The sequence below is a fragment of the Pieris napi genome, chromosome 15 (assembly GCF_905475465.1).
Source record: "Pieris napi chromosome 15, ilPieNapi1.2, whole genome shotgun sequence".
In the NCBI taxonomy this organism is placed as follows: domain Eukaryota; kingdom Metazoa; phylum Arthropoda; class Insecta; order Lepidoptera; family Pieridae; genus Pieris; species Pieris napi.
The window spans coordinates 5,106,111-5,122,711 of NC_062248.1; the positions used below are offsets into that span (position 1 = coordinate 5,106,111).

Sequence of the window (16,601 nt, forward strand, 5' to 3'; positions counted from 1 at the left end):
TATACATACTTTCTATGATTAATATATTCTAAATTTTTTTACTAACTTTACAGTAAAAAAAGGGTTTAGAATATTGTCAGTTATTAATGCGAGTATAAAATTATGCAACAGACAATATAAAATACCTTTGAGGGATTTAAACTCGTTTGTTTGAAGCTATGCTTTATTTAAGTACGAGACATCGGGATAGATTAATATTTAGACATAAGACATAGACATAACATTTATTACAAACGAAAACACACACACATAAACACACAAAATAACAATACTTAAAGAAAAAAATAAAATAAGACATCAAAAACAATAAAAATTAAAAATTCCCTTTTGCCATTCGGTTCGCTTCCAGTGTGCAATGTGTGTGTACTGTGGTTGTAATTGGCCCTAGCTCAGCATTATGCTGAGGAGCAAAAAGTTCCACAGCGCTATATTATATATTTCAAAATAATTAGTTGCCCTTTAAAACCGTAAGGCTTTAACTTCAACGCAGCACTGGCTGAGCCGTGTTGATCATGTAGTTTAAACGTGTGGCTCTTTTTTGGTATGTTGCAATACTACGTAGGTACGCCACGGTCAAATCCTGGGAGTACACCAATAGTCAAACTCAAACTTAATTTAAACAAAGAGGTAAGTAGAGCAGGTACTTCAGAAACACATTTTTAACATAAAATTATGATACAATAATCCGGAACTCTATTGTGAAATGTTTCATTGTTATCGATAAAAGCAGCGAACCATAAATTTTTATATATTGGACACGTACCACGATGAAAGAGACAACTCGGACGCGGAACGACAAATACTTAATCTGGCGACTTCATCCACGTAGACTTTTGAAAACATTTTTAGATTTATTTAAACAAAAATTCATTAATATGATATTGAACGGATATTGACAATATCCGTTCTAGTACTTCCACCGAGCACATTTACTGCAAAATGATACTTTTCCTGCAATTCAACTGAAACCTACAAGTTAACATATTAACAGAAATATTATATTTTACATATAATATTTCAACCAAATGTACGAAATATACGTACCGAAACCCGAGCACAAGGAAAACTTTGTCCGTTTTAAAATATGTTTATGTTTTAATTTATTTTCAATATAGATAAATAATATATTACTTATTAATCTCAACTTGGGTCTCATAGTAATTAACATTTTTTTCATTTCAAAGGCGAATGACTTCAATAATCATAATAGCGATACCTAACGGTAAAATGGGTTGCCTTTTTTGGCAATCTTCGATTTCGATCCGCGAATTTCAAATCTGCTGAACAACATACAATTGGCGTCGAAACAGAGATTAGAATAAAAATTCCTAACTATTCTAGTCAGATTTTCTGGCGAGGTAGGTTCTTTTTCAAGCATTCATCCTCCAGATAGGACCTTCCACTTGATTTGGTTTCAAATACTGATAGCTAACAAAATAATTTAGGTTCAAGAGCTACAGGGAGTGAAGAAGTACCTAATTTACAATTTTAAGATGTTTGCATTCTTTCTTCATGTCTGTTGGTACTCGACGGTGTCGTAGGTACCACCAACAGAGAGCTTTCACCGCTAAAACTTTTCAAAAGTGTGGTTTTGTTATATTCTATTTTATTTATTTTATTTATTTAGTTTAAGCTTATAACATCACACACAGTACTAAAATTACTAATTATTTTACAAAAAATCTCGCATCTAAAATGTGCGACAATTAATATAAGCATAAGTTTCACAAAAAAAAAAATTTAAATAGAAATAAAAATTACAATTTAAACATATACGATAGTAAAAGCACACAATAAAAAAAAAAAAAAAATACAGAAATTTGTTGGCACTTAGAGCAGAAAAAAAAGAAAAATCTTCATCAAAACAGCGAAATTAGGTTTGAGAAAGGCACTTGCAAATGCTTTCTTTAAAACCGATCAGCCCACTACCGAATATATCCAGCTCTGGATACGCTGTGTTCAATTTGTTGAAATCGCGAAGAATTCGAACGAGAGGTGCCTGAACTCCTAGGTTGGTTTTGGCAGAAGGAATTTGAAAGATATTGTTGATTTTAAACCTCCCTAGGTTTAAAATCAACAATATATTTCAAATGAGTGAGGGACGACAAATTTGATTTCCTGTAAGAGGTCACTGCTCTGTATACAGTTATTGAGCAATTTATGCAAGAAGGTAACACCGGCTAGAAGTCTTCGATTGTACAGAGATATCATATTAAATTTTTTGAGTCGCTGATGGTACGGATGCCTATGTGAAAATCCTCTGCTTATAAAAGCTAGGTGCCGCGTAAAAGATCTTTGAATGCTTTCAACGCGTTGCGAATGGGTTCCATATAATACTGCCAAATTCAACATGACTGCGCACCAGAGCGTTGTACAAAATTGTTTTAGTCGTACAACCAAAACAATCCGCATTCCGTTTAAGAAATCCAAGCATTCGTGTGGATGTGGTGACTACTTTATTGACTTGTGATGTAAACGTTAATTTTTTGTCAATAATAACACCCAAGTCACGAATCTCCTGAACCTCCTTCAATGGCGCGCTGTCAAGCTTATACACAGTAACAAGTGTTTTTTTTTTCTTGTGTATTTAATATGAAAGCACTTATTTATATTGAGGATCATACCATTTAAAAAGCACCATTGTTGTATACCATTAAGATCACTTTGAACTAGAGCAGCATCACAGACAGTGTTAATAACTTTATAAATTTTTAAATCATCAGCGAAGAGAGACGCTTTACAGTGCTTTATATGATTCCTAACGTCGTTTACAAATAGTAAGAATAGCAACGGTCCCAAATGGGATCCTTGCGGAACACCAGATCGCGCAATATAGGGAGTAGACTCAGCGCCTCCAACAACTACTGACTGAGGCCTGTTACGAAGATAGGACTTAAACCAGTTCAGCAAATTCTCTCCCATTCCATAACCACGAAGCTTCTGCATCAGTAACGCGTGACTGACTTTGTCAAAGGCATTGCTAAAGTTAGTATATATGGCATCAATCTGGCGCCCACGATCTAATTCCTGACATGTTTCAGTCACAAAAGACATGAGGTTCCTTTTCTAAAACCATGTTGCTCATCAATGATACAGCCGTCTAAACATTTTGAGATTACGGGCTACAGGACAGACTCAAAGAGCTTGGAAAAACAAGATAAAATACAAATAGGACGGTAATTTTTTACGTCGGTGATATCTCCCTTTTTATACACAGGTACAACACGAGACCTTTTCCATACTTCAGGAAAAACACCATCTTTAAGAGATCTATTATAAATAATAGTAAGGGGCTATGAATCTGTTTCGAATTCGGAAGCCTGTTTATACTCTGTTGCAGTTCCAATTCGCGCCAAAGACTACACTATTTATTTTCTCTTGATGATATGTGAGTAATCAGCTTTCTGAGACGTGGGGCACTTTGTCATACCATTAAGGTATAATCAATAAGCAATATCGCAATGTTTGTGACAATATTTATACAAGCTATCGTATAGTCGCTGAGAATGTTTGTTGGGAGCGGTAAATAAGCGGCTGATACATGATTGGAAACTAAATAATACATAGTAAATGTTTGATGCAAATATTTTATTCATAGTTACATGTTAACATTTATTTACCCCTTCACATCACTTCTGTAACCGATTGCTTATATATATATGACATGCTCGCGACTTCTATCAAGAAGTCTGTCGGTTGCATTAGGATATTAAGTTTTAGATATAAGAAAAATACCACTACCTATAATACGTTTCTAGTTTTGACAAATTTACTAATACTCGATAAGGTCCGGTAGCATTTGCTACCCTTGTTGCATAGCTACGCCGCAGTTCGTAAAAATGATTACTGAATAGTATTACTTGAAAATAACTATAGGCATAATATTTACTATTTCTACCTTCATTGGGCATACATCAGTCGAGCAGGCCTGATGGCTTCCTACAATTGTGCTGCGTACTTGTTCTCCTGAGTTGGTTCCGGTCCTAACGCGCCTTTTCCGGTACCTGTACTCACTAGGCATTGTCCGGAAGTACTAGAAGACCGCTTCCATACATCTGATCCCTAAAAAAGGTGATCGCTCTTATCCGTCCAACTATCGCCCAATAGCTATAACCTCCTTGTTCTCCGAATTAACGTCCAGGTCCTGGGATATCTAGAGGGCCAGCTGATTAGCCATGGTTGGTACGGCTTTCGTCGTGGTCGCTCAGCTGGTGACCTTCTCGTTTACATCACACATAAGTGGGCAGAAGCAAATGACACCAAGAGGGAGGCGCTGGCGCTAAGTTTAGACATAGCGAAGCCTTTGATCGTGTGTGGCACAAAGCAGAGCACTTCTTTCGAAACTGCCAGCCTATGTGCTCCCCGAGAAATTATGCAAATGAATTTTCAGCTTTCAGATTCGATCGGAGCATCAAGGTTGTCATCCACGGAGCATGCTCCGACCTTAAACCAGCTGGGGTCCCACAAGGCTGTGTCCTATCCCCAATCCTGGTTCTTCTTCCTATCCGGTGCACTCTTGACAGAGCGGTCGTGATCGCAAGGAAGTATTTGTATAGTAGGGACAGATGTGATGCGCTTCACGACGTTTCGCCATCGTTGCCTATTAGTGGTCATCCTGCTGCACTGATTGAGAGAGTCTCCTACGGCAGACTTGATTTGGTCAGTCCAACGCGTAGGTCTTCTGCTTATCAATGATATATTTCAACTTAGCCAAATTAGCCTCTAAGAAGCTTGGTGTGCTCAGCAAGGCGAGCAAATTTGGCACCACATGGTGTACTGTTTTCATTTCTGGGTGAGGGAGCCCCCGAGTACCAGTTCCTTCCACTTGACCGTATTCAAAGAAGAGCGATTCGAATCCTCGACGACTAGTCTCTTTCCGAGCGGCTGGATTCCTTGGCGTTGCGTAGAGATAAGGGGTATTTCTGAATCTTCTAACGCATTTGCGATGGAGTGTTCAGAGGAGTTGTTGGGATTTATTCCTGCAGCTGATTTTCATCATCGGACAAAAATTCAAATTCAAAAATCATCTAATCATATAGGTAACATATTGTACACTTATGACTCGTCAGTAAAGAAATACACATTAATGCTTCTAATTTTTATTTAGTGCCAGTTCTCAAATCAAGGGCGTAGAACGGAAGAGAAGAACTGGCAATAAACTCTCCGCCACTCTTTTTAATCGCCATGTTTTTTCAGCGGCGAGGTGATACAGGTGGAATTTCGTATTTTGCCTTTTTTAATGTAGTTTTTGCCGCGCACCACCACTATATGGAACCAGCTCCTCAGTAAACTAATTCGACTTAGGGTCCTTCAAGAAATGAAAGTACAAATAAGGAGGGAGCTTGTAGTTTATTGTTTATCAGAATGCCAAATCTTAAAATGACTGCTTCACGGCTGATTTGAGCGCGACCGCCGCTGCAAAAACGGCTGTGCGAGTTCGAAAAGTGAGTTACAGAATCGCAAGGCTGGTGTCTATCAAGTGAGTCTTCTGCCCGTTTGCCCACTGTTATACATACATATATAAAAGAGATCTAACTAACATTTTGCGGGGTGTTTAGTTATGTGTGTATGTGTATGTTAATAGGTGGCTCAGGAAACCAAAACATTCTTCGAATTTAAGTAAAATGTGATACTTACGTAAGCAACGCTCCAAAGTGGGTGTAAATCAATGTTCACCTATCAGTACCAGGGTTGTAAAATTATCGTAATTTGGTTATAATATATCAAAATTCACCGCAAAGTTAATCACCAGTATTATATAAATAAATAAATAAAAAAAATAAAAAGCCTTTTATTTCCCAATTAATAAGGTACATTTCTTTATGTGGTTTTCTAAACCTTTGCAAAACTTAACAAAATCTATTAGTAAATGAATAAATATTATGACTATATTTCTATCATGCTAAGTATTATTATTTACAGTTTTTGATATTCTAATTATTGTATGGGAACCCCTCTTCAGGTGAAGGCCTCTTCCAGCTTTTGCCAGTTTTCTCTATTTTGCGCTATGTGCTGCCATTTGGGGCCAGCTATTTTTTTAATATCTTCTTCCCAGCGTGCGAAAGGTCGCCCTCTGCAGCGTTTTCCTTTACTGTCACCAGTATTATATATTATACATTAAATAACTATAGTACTTATAACAGTAGTTTACCATCATATATCGTTTTGAAATTTTCCCGCATTTACGGTAATTGTTTTGCGTTCGGGAACCCTGGTTATCTGACCCTAAATTCACGACTTTACTTATGTTTATATTTATGTGCCTAGCTAATAGGTACTAGGATATACGCAATTGGCATCAAAATGCATGCGTCAGAGTAAACACAATGAATCCACAGCCTTGGTTTTCAAACTATACATACATGTGTGGATATCATGTCAGCCACGAAAAAGGTAAGAAGAGATACAACAATAAAATGTAATCTAACGTGATAAAACCATTTGTTATTTACGTCATATTTTTTAACTTATCTATGTTTATATTTCATGGCGTCCAATCTATGCTGGAAACACCTGGTGTAATCAAGGATGTACCTAGAAATTAGTTTCTATTGTTAACTTTTTCGTTCTTCTAAAACCTCCTTTAGTGAAGAATTTATCAGTATTATAATACTTTTACCAGGTATGAACAAAGAACAACGTCAGCGATCCTTTCAAATGTATTATTGAATCAGGTGTTAAATTTTGGAGCGAAACGTCTACATTTAATTAAATATTAGCACAATTATATATTTACGGTAACGAATACGTTATCAAGTCCCCAATCGTAACTACAAATATCCTAACATACTTAAAAAACAGGAAACGAATAAGCTGAACATATCATAACGGCATAATATCGCGTAAATAAATATTATATAACTTCGACGTACATATTCGTTTAATATGAAGGTATGGTATATTTATTTATCGATATTTTGTTCGACTAAATATTCCTAACTAAAATTGTTGACATTGGAATTTGAGCCCTACAACGTTTATAAGCGTTGGACATTGACAGATTCACTAATGACTATACATCATGTATGGTATGATGATATTACTCCCATTTTCCCCCCAATATATTGATGTACAAATGCATTGGATTTTGAAGGAAGTCATACTTAGAGCAAGTTCCGACCCTGAACCTGAGACTCCTTCAATAAAACTCACGAGACTTACAGTTTATCGCAATCGTTATTTTGTATTCCAATTAACTGGTAAATTTACTAATGGGAGCTTAATTAGGTAACGATATTGGACTTAGTAATTGACTAATCATAATGAGAAGTAAGAGGGTTAAAAACTGACTATACGTAATAAAAATAACGGAATCTGATAGATGTATGTACATTACATTCTCAGTCTTCGTACATTTCCCCCACTATATATATATTATATATGTATGCTGCAACAAAATATGGTTATTAATTTATTACTATTAGATTAAGCGTGAAAGCGAACCGAACTAAGAAATTCATTTTCGTATGTTCATACAAATTTTAATTACTAATATTAGAATTATATTTGTAACAATTTTACATATTATTTACTCATTTTAACATACCTTCGATTTATACGCGATGTTTCTTATGATCCAGGGAAAAATGCGGCAAAATGCAACTTATTTATTGCTTCTGTCTAAAAATTGTAAAATTAATTATTTTCCCCATCCATTTATTTATATCCATAAAAACTTTTTGTTAATGTTATTTAATCCGCCACTCCGAATCAAAAGCCTGAGCAGATTACTATTCTAGTACTGCAATTATCAACTAATCTCTAAAATCTACATGTTTGTGAATTAAATGAATAAAATGTCCCGCAAGAAGGTGAAATGAATCACTTGAATCCTACAGCGTAACTACATAATAAGTATATTAATGTTATTCACGCTCAGATAACCTAGACGAGGCACTTATAACACTCCAGATTTCATCCTCGCTCTTGCTTGATATTGAAACTTGGCGTCTATACCGTACATAAGGCAGACACTGTCAATAAAAATCGTCAAATTGACATACCTCTTTATCAAAAACGGACTTCGCAAGATCGGCGGTCGTTTAGTGAAAGTACCAGACGCACACGCCGCTCGCGCAGACGAAGACGCGTGAGCAATTCCAATTCGTATTGCGATTATCTCAAATAAATAAACAATTTACATTGTGCGTACCCAACGTGGCCAGACGCGTATCAGATAATCAGATAGTGTGCTGTGGATCGTCGCTTGCGCACGGTCTGCCTAAGTGTCTAATATGATCGTAATTGGAATCATCTTCTTGGCAACGAGTTTGGCGTCAGCTGAACTCTTCTTAGCCCCTGAGCAAGATCTTAACAATACATTACCAGCAGAACAGTATTTCATTGAGAAAATCTTCGATAAATATGGATCGGAAGGTGTTATTAACTTTGAGGTGAGTGCGATTTCATATTTGTTTTTAGTTTCACTAACGAGTTGTCTTTTGTTTTATGTCATATTTAACTGAAAAAATTGGTATAATAAAGTATATTTTTAATCCTTGTTCCACAAGAATTTACACCAAAATAAGTGCATTTTTTAATCGCGTACATTCTTGTTTTTTGAAGACATTTCAACAGTAGGTAACTTTTAGCAGCAAATTTAGTTTACTTTTGATCTAAACGATATGAGATAAGCAAATTGTATACGAATATAAGCACAGCCTTAATATAAATTGGTACCTACTTTCATCTTGCAAAGTGTCTCATGTCCCAATTTCAAACGACACGCATTTATAATAGGAAAATTTCTTTTTTATCCAAATCACCTTTCCCTATTTCGTAAACGAAAGTTCAATGAACTTGATGTTACAACATAACCAACTTGATCGATTCCATATCTCTTATCAATTATCGTGTCAAATAAGAATCCCGCGTAGTTGTCAAAATGTACACCCCAGCATACTCCGAATTGTGATGACATAAGATTTTAGATTTATTAAACACGTTTATTTGATTATCATAACACTTATCTTGTTTTATTATTTAAGATTTAGACGATCATTGTCAGCATTACTCGTTTAATTCAATAGATTTTTGAATTCTAGCTAATTTTATAAAATATTTTTTTACCTCACTGAATTGTCTTGTTGGTAAAATAACTTATCAAATAAGCAGGCATCGATGTAGGATACACATTCATTAGGTGTGTTACAATTAACTGAAATAATATGTTTCCCCGAATTTAAAATTTAGTTGTCTATTTCTTACACAATTCATGAAACACACTTTCTGTATTATATATATAATACGAAATGAATTCTAGTATGGTGTTACAGAATTTGATAATAATCTACTAATAAATATATATAGGATTTCCTTCATAATGACATTTTTCTGCAGATTATGTAACAATGGTCTTAAGTTACATTACCTATTTTTATGTAGTTATTTCCTTGAAGCAAAATATTATATTATAGGTATGTATTGTAGTAGAATTTTGTAAATGAAGTAGACTGTGATACATGCGTCGAATTAGTTGTTTTCCAATCAAATTAACAGAATCTGGATTAATAGGTATTTTATAGTTACCAAAATAATATATTAAGACTTTTGTCAAACAAAGATTTGCATTAGCATTATACAATTATTATCTTATCAACTTATTCAACGATATTTTGCTTAATTTCAGTTTCAATGGACCACCTGTTTCTCTGTAGTTTCGTTCATTGTTCTCAAGAGCCGCTAACTAAACACAAAAAAAACAATTGTACAGTCGTCATTTAAAGTGACAAAATAACACGGGCAAATTTGAAAAAGTATAATAAAGATCGATCAAGGAATTTTTTTCTAAGAATTTCACGCATATCAACTGATTTTGATTACTTTTTGTTGAATGTCAAAAAATACTACTTTTTATTGAAGGTATCTACTCAAATACCGTTCAAAATTTATCTTGGGTTGTCCTAGCAATAGTCAAGTATTGTAATGTAATCACGCGTTTAACATGTATGGTACCTGTTCAAATACATAATTAAAAAAACTATGTAATGTGAATGTTTTCAAATTGACAATGTCTCACCGAAACGTGAGAACCGTATAAATCTTTAAACCGGACAAAATGTATTGTTTTTAACTAGCAAAACCGAAAAATATTATGACAACGTTTATATTTGCGATTTCAGTTTGTATATTCTAGCGTCATACAATTTCAATGAGATGAATGATAGTATTACCTACACATAAGTGGATAAGCTTATTTAGATTATATGTACGTAAAATTTTTTACAAGTCTTCTTAATTATGTATTGGGTATTTCAGGGTTTCGAACATCTACTAGACAGCCTGGGTTTGGGAGGCCGTGTGTTCAATTCTCCACATGATATCGCCATTCATAGAATCAACGGGACCTTCAAGCAGCTTCATGATACACAGCATCGACACAAACGGTCACTAACGACTTGTAAGTATCTCATTCTTTCTTTGTTTGTTTGTTTTTCTTTGTTAAAATCATAGTTTAGTTCTAAATACCCTTACGCAGTTATTACAAAAATAATAAGTATAATTCTTGGCCAATATATTGTTTTGTGCCATTAGATGCGCAGGAATTGTTTTTAGGTACTAGAAGTACCTACATGCGCTTTCCACGTAGAAAGTGGCAAAGTTACGTTATGATACCACCTTTTATATTACGTATATAGTCGAAAATACAAATTTATTACCTAATTAGATTCACTTCAATTGAGTTAAAAATCTTTCCAGTCAACGTATGAGGTCAATTGTCACTTATAATACCACAAGAGCTTCAAAATTATCGGGTATTTCCCGATAGGTTCGTTGCAAACAATTTACTATATTTGTTTGCAGGGAACCTTGAGGGAAATGCCCGATAATTTTGAAGCTCGTGTGGTATTCGGGGGATTATTTTTCCGACCCAAATGTCGGCCAATAGAATTGCACCATGAGACGAAATGTACAGTTAACAAATAAGAATTTCATAATGAATAAAACAACTACTTAATACTTTTCTTGAAGCAACGACCAGAGAAAATTTTCACAAAAAATTATCAGTATAATACCATGTAGGTTGTACCACGTGACGTCGAATGGTGCAATTCTATTGGCCGATATTTGGGTCGGAAAAATAATCAAAGTAAAATTACTACAAATTGGTTTCATTCAAAATCGAATTTCATTTGAGTTTACATACTCTATCCTACGAGTACAACCTACTACTTTGACTTAATTAAAACCCAATTTAGAACCTTGAATTTCCAACGAGAAAGACGGAAGCTCATTATAGGAATATACCTACTATATTTAGTGTTCAAACAATTGGTTCCAACGACCTTGCAAAAAATCCGTGAAAATTACATTCACAATTCAGTTAGGAATGGTTATATAACCAAATAATTCTATTATATACATTACAAGTCCTTGCATTAATGTATAGTACTAAATACAAACTATCAATTTTAATAATAATTATGGAATTTGTCTTTGCCACAGATGATTTGATGTTTTATTTGCTCGTTTCTCTTTTAATGGTAACCCTTCTTTTGTCTTCATAAGTCGTCAAGATTTGGGCTAAGTATATGGGTAAAACCAGAAACTTAGCTAAGTGTGTCTCCCGTATGTCAAAAGTGTTGTGGATTTTGACAGACGGAAATATGAATTTTACGCGAGTCCTTAAATCTTAAACCTTTGTAGCCTCAGTGTTTGAGAGTCGCTACACTGCTAGGCCTACACTTATTTTACTTAGGCCTGACATTCGTCTGCATATATTTCAGAATGTTTTTTTACTAAGCGAAAGCTATGTATAACTACTAACATTACACTCCGTCTACAGTGGAAATTTGGAATAAAAATTTTCTAAAGTTTTCAATATCAACGTACTTAACACTTAACTAGATCACGCCAATGTAAATAGGTTATCGACTAATAAATGGACAATCTTTCCAATCCGGTGTAACTTGTCCGTTTGGTAGAAAGCTGACTTTCGCGTAATATTATACTTCTATATATTTGTTATATTATGATAAATACTTGTATAGGTATTTAAGGAACCTCCACCGTTGCTTCGAAGCTCACATCTTGCCACCGTTCATTCCTATGTTATTCTTAAACCATTTATTATTTTAAAGGTAGATACCAATCTTCAGTAAATTAAACGTTTTTTTCTTTGTTTGAAACAATGACTAAGAATATTATTTTGTTATTAAGTGTACCTACGCACTTTCTCATTATTGTGTCAGCTTTAAGTAATCGAGCCTAAATGCAAGTTATTGACCAACAGACAGGAATCAATAACGTTTTAAATTTGGTGTACATTATAACATTGTACCCATTCTAATATTATCAGATCTTAACGTATGGGAAATAGATAAGATTTGGAGTGGATCAAAACACCTTGTTTACGTAATATAACCATATCCGTTAAAGATTATTATTACAAATATATATTTTTATGTACGCCTTCATCGTTTTTACGCAATGGCATAGTACGCAATGGCTTTGCAGTATATATAAAAGCACAATCCCTACAAAATCGAGATAAAGGGATAGGATAATCTTATTCATTCTTGTTCCATCCTCTGTACCTACGTCTACTGGATTCCTAGATCGACTAGCGACACCCTTGTAGCGGCTTAGTAGTAAAAGTTACATCCGAGAAGAAAACTCCATTTCAATCCCAGAAGTCCCAGAAACTGCAACTTATGAAGTATTTATAAAACTGCGTTACGTTTATAATAAAGACAAACTCAATGTAAATACATTGCTAGTTGACGCTGTTTTAATTAATAAGATATATTCAAATCACATTAAGAGTTATAAAATCATAACGATATTCATATCACGATACAGGAACAAGTCGGTTTTGCGCAACACTCGACCGTCATTTAAGAGGTCCCGATTATCCTATTATGACCCTAGGTCCACGACATCACTACGACCCGGCTTAGTGATTGTACAACAGTTTATTAACAATGCGTACCTACTTTTAAAGTTTTTAACATTTACCTTTGACTAATGTCAATATCAATATTTAAGAGATCTGTCACATGACATGACATTCGACGTCGGCTTTTCTAATAATTTTTCTGCGTTTATTGTACAAAAACAAGTCGCAAACTTGAAGAATATTTAACAAGAGAAAGATTAGATAATGCTAGTAATATACTTTATAATTATTGTATGATTTTATCTATATTAAAATCCCACCAAACGAGCTAATCTAAGCCGAGCTACTCAAACTAAAGTTGTTAATCTATTCATTCCTCGCCTGTTTTAATATTTAGTTATGCTTAGTTTCTACTATTGTAATATCAAATTAACATTCAAACTCGGCAGTATTTTTAAGTTTCCATAATATGAAGTCCTGACAGTATTAATTGTATATTTTTTTCGAATTTTGATGAATCAAAAAATGGAATTAATATTTTTTTCTTTTTTTATGAGTCAGGAGGCAAACTCTATATTTTTACATTTATTTAAAGTAATTATTCTAGATAGAACACGCACTTTCCACAAAATTCAGTACGTAATAAGGTAAAATAAAATCAAATAATACGAATGATTGCCTCCAAAACCAAGTACCTATATCATGTCAAATCCGACCAAAGATAATAATTATTGGAAATTGAAATATGACTTATAGATGGCGCATCTAGATTTATATTTTCCTAGATTTCATACTTTTAAATAAAGTAGTTAGTATTATTATGGATTATGATAAAAGATACATTTTTGAAGTTATACTTCTTTAGGCGCGTTATGAAAAATTGATGAGAGTGAAATTTTTTATTTATTTAATTTTTCAAATCTGAAATTTATTGACTATAATGACTCCTTTTCCAGTCTTTAATTGTAATTAATCATTTGCATGCAATCAAATAATTTTTTGGCATTATTAAAAATAGTTATTTTTAATAATGCCAAAGAAGTATAACTTCTTACGCGCGTTACTTATGTACGCACCTTTTTTATATAATACATTGAGAAATGGTTCTTGAATGTTACAATTTCAATACAACTTCATTTTCACATAATTTCAATATTACATATTTTATAAGAGTGTACCAGCTAAGATTTCGCGTTGCGATCATATCTGAATGGCAAAGTACTTCCGGAAAACTTTTTCAAATTCTTATTTTACTAATCTATAGTATATTTAATTTACTCTCTATCTTCCTTTAAAACTCAACTGTATAAGCAGGACCTGTCCATATGAGATCCCTAATTTAGAAAGTATTGTTGTTCGTGTGCCCCTTAAGTTATCTGTATTTATTTTAGTTTTTCGATTTTTTTTTATGTTTAAGATTAAGACAATCAAATTAGTCCGATATATTTTGTAAAAAAATCCTTTGAGTGCTTACCTGGAAGAGATTGCTTAAAGCGATGAGGCTGCCCGTTATATTTTACAATGCAACTGACTATTAAACATATAATCATTGCATCTAAACACTAGATGGGGTTCTTTTTCGTTTCTTAATCTCTATCTAAATCTGAAATGTATTAATCTATTGTATCTAATACACTATCAAAGTTAAAATGTTTTAATTTCTTTACTTACAGCAACATCTATGCTCAAGAAATCATGTTTATCACCAAGAGAAATACTCACCGTATATGGAATGGAGAAAGAGCCAGGCATTATAACTATTAATCCAAAAACATTTTTGGAAATGTGTCCAGCCCTGGTGTATCAGTTAGACCAACGTTCCTGTTACAAGACAGATGCCCCTGTTCCGAAATTGGATAGAATTTGGAGTAAGTTATTTCGCCATATTATTTCTTTCTAAAAACGGGCATTATCTCATATATACATCATGGTTAGTTTATAACCAATTTACGACTAACTTATTAAACGAATTTGTATTTTTTTACTCACAGTGAATACAATAATGTTAAAATATTAATTGACCGTAATAACTAAATTGTTATTTTTTTTCTCATATTGACTTTTAATTTTCAGCGTGGATATACGCAACATTAGCCATTTTAGTCATCAGCGCTACTGGACTATTGGGAGTTGGAATAGTACCGATGATAAAGTCTGCCATTTTCAGTCACGTGCTTCATTTCCTGATCGCTATCGCTGTTGGCACTTTATGTGGTGACGCTCTACTTCATCTTCTACCTCATGCATTGAAAAGCCACGGCTCTTCAAGTGAACCACAGGAAGAAACCGAAGTGATTCTAAAATGCAGTGTCACCTTTCTTACCATTTTACTGTTCTATAGTGTCGAAGCTATCATGCAGGCAATGAACGGTGGACATTCGCATTCACATGACCATGAAAGCAAAACTGTCAAAGAAGAGAAAATCGAATCAGCAAAACAAATAGAGTCTATCGAACTCGGAGCCATAATGCCTGGCTCACCGGATCCGCCGGTGGAACGTCCTATGACGTCAACTGCACTTATGGTGATAGTGGGTGATGGTTTGCATAACCTCACTGATGGCCTGGCCATAGGAGCAGCGTTTAGTGGAGATCCAGTGACTGGCTTCGCAACAGCACTTGCGGTTTTCTGCCATGAACTTCCTCATGAACTCGGTGACTTCGCAGTGTTACTTCGATCTGGTATGAGTATAAGACGGGCAATGTATTACAACCTTCTATCCTCAGTACTTAGTTTCTTTGGAATGGCTATTGGAATCTGGCTTGCGGAGGACCACGAGTCCGCTTCTGAATGGATCTACGCTGCAACAGCTGGTACTTTCTTCTACATAGCATTAGCTGATTTAGTTCCAGAAATAAATGAAAACAATAAAGGAAGAAGCTTACACGTGGTTGTTGCTGTTTTAGGAATTTTAACTGGCGGTATTATTATGCTACTAATCGCGTTACACGAAGACTCAATACAATACTTATTTAGAAGTTCCGAACAATGAACAGAATATAGGTCTACGGATCAATACAATATTGTGATAGTATTTATGAATTAATGGTTGTTTAGAGAGACTTATATTATGTTGTGAACTTGGTTATAACAAGTCAAGGTACAATTCAAATGACGAAACATTCCAATAATTTTTTATTATAAATTTGTTAGGTTTTTTAATTATTAAGTTAATAAATGTAATATTTTTATGAGTGTTCTTGAATGTAGGTACCTATGTTTTAATTTTTATTGAAATGCTGAATATTTTGTGCTCAAATGAAATACCAAGCATAATAATAAACCGAATAATAAGTATTATTTTAGTTTTATATAGAAAAAATCTTAGTTCTTAAATTATTGTTATAATAAATTTACATGCGTGAATATAAACCAGGAGCCAATTAATATGATAATAAGTTATAACATACCAACTCTTTCAAACGTTTACTTTTATTTAATATATTAAATAATATCATTTTAAGTACCACATGCCTAGGACATGAAAGTTTTCGTTTAGAAGATTCTAGAAATCATGAAATGTATAAAATATTTATATTACGATATTTTTACATGTGTATTTTTCTCCAAAAATTTTTGTATTAGGCGAATATTAAACAGGTAAAGTGAATTAAGAAATATTTATTTTATAGTTGAAGTCCAGAAACTTGATTATAAAAAAGTTTAAGTTTTGATTATAAAAAAAATATTTAAAATGACCATCTCATTTAACCTCGTATACCTTTTTTTTTAAATGTCGAATAAACCTGAAAAGATCGTTGT

The 16,601-nt window shown here is 33.7% G+C and overlaps 1 protein-coding gene and 1 long non-coding RNA gene across 2 annotated transcripts; one reads left to right on the forward strand and one right to left on the reverse strand.

Annotated features, from left to right (window-relative positions):
- Positions 1-6,138: 6,138 nt before the first annotated feature.
- Positions 6,139-8,114, reverse strand: LOC125056711. The gene is made up of 3 exons (XR_007118097.1): positions 8,004-8,114; positions 7,547-7,620; positions 6,139-7,387 (listed from the first exon to the last, which is right to left on the reverse strand). It is a non-coding gene; the product is annotated as an uncharacterized LOC125056711 (long non-coding RNA).
- LOC125056710 (zinc transporter ZIP10) lies at positions 7,817-16,449 on the forward strand. The gene is made up of 4 exons (XM_047659988.1): positions 7,817-8,393; positions 10,258-10,399; positions 14,512-14,706; positions 14,912-16,449. Exons 1-4 carry the CDS (start codon positions 8,235-8,237, stop codon positions 15,829-15,831), a joined length of 1,416 nt encoding a protein of 471 aa, XP_047515944.1. The 5' UTR covers positions 7,817-8,234; the 3' UTR covers positions 15,832-16,449.
- The last annotated feature ends 152 nt before the right edge of the window (positions 16,450-16,601 follow it).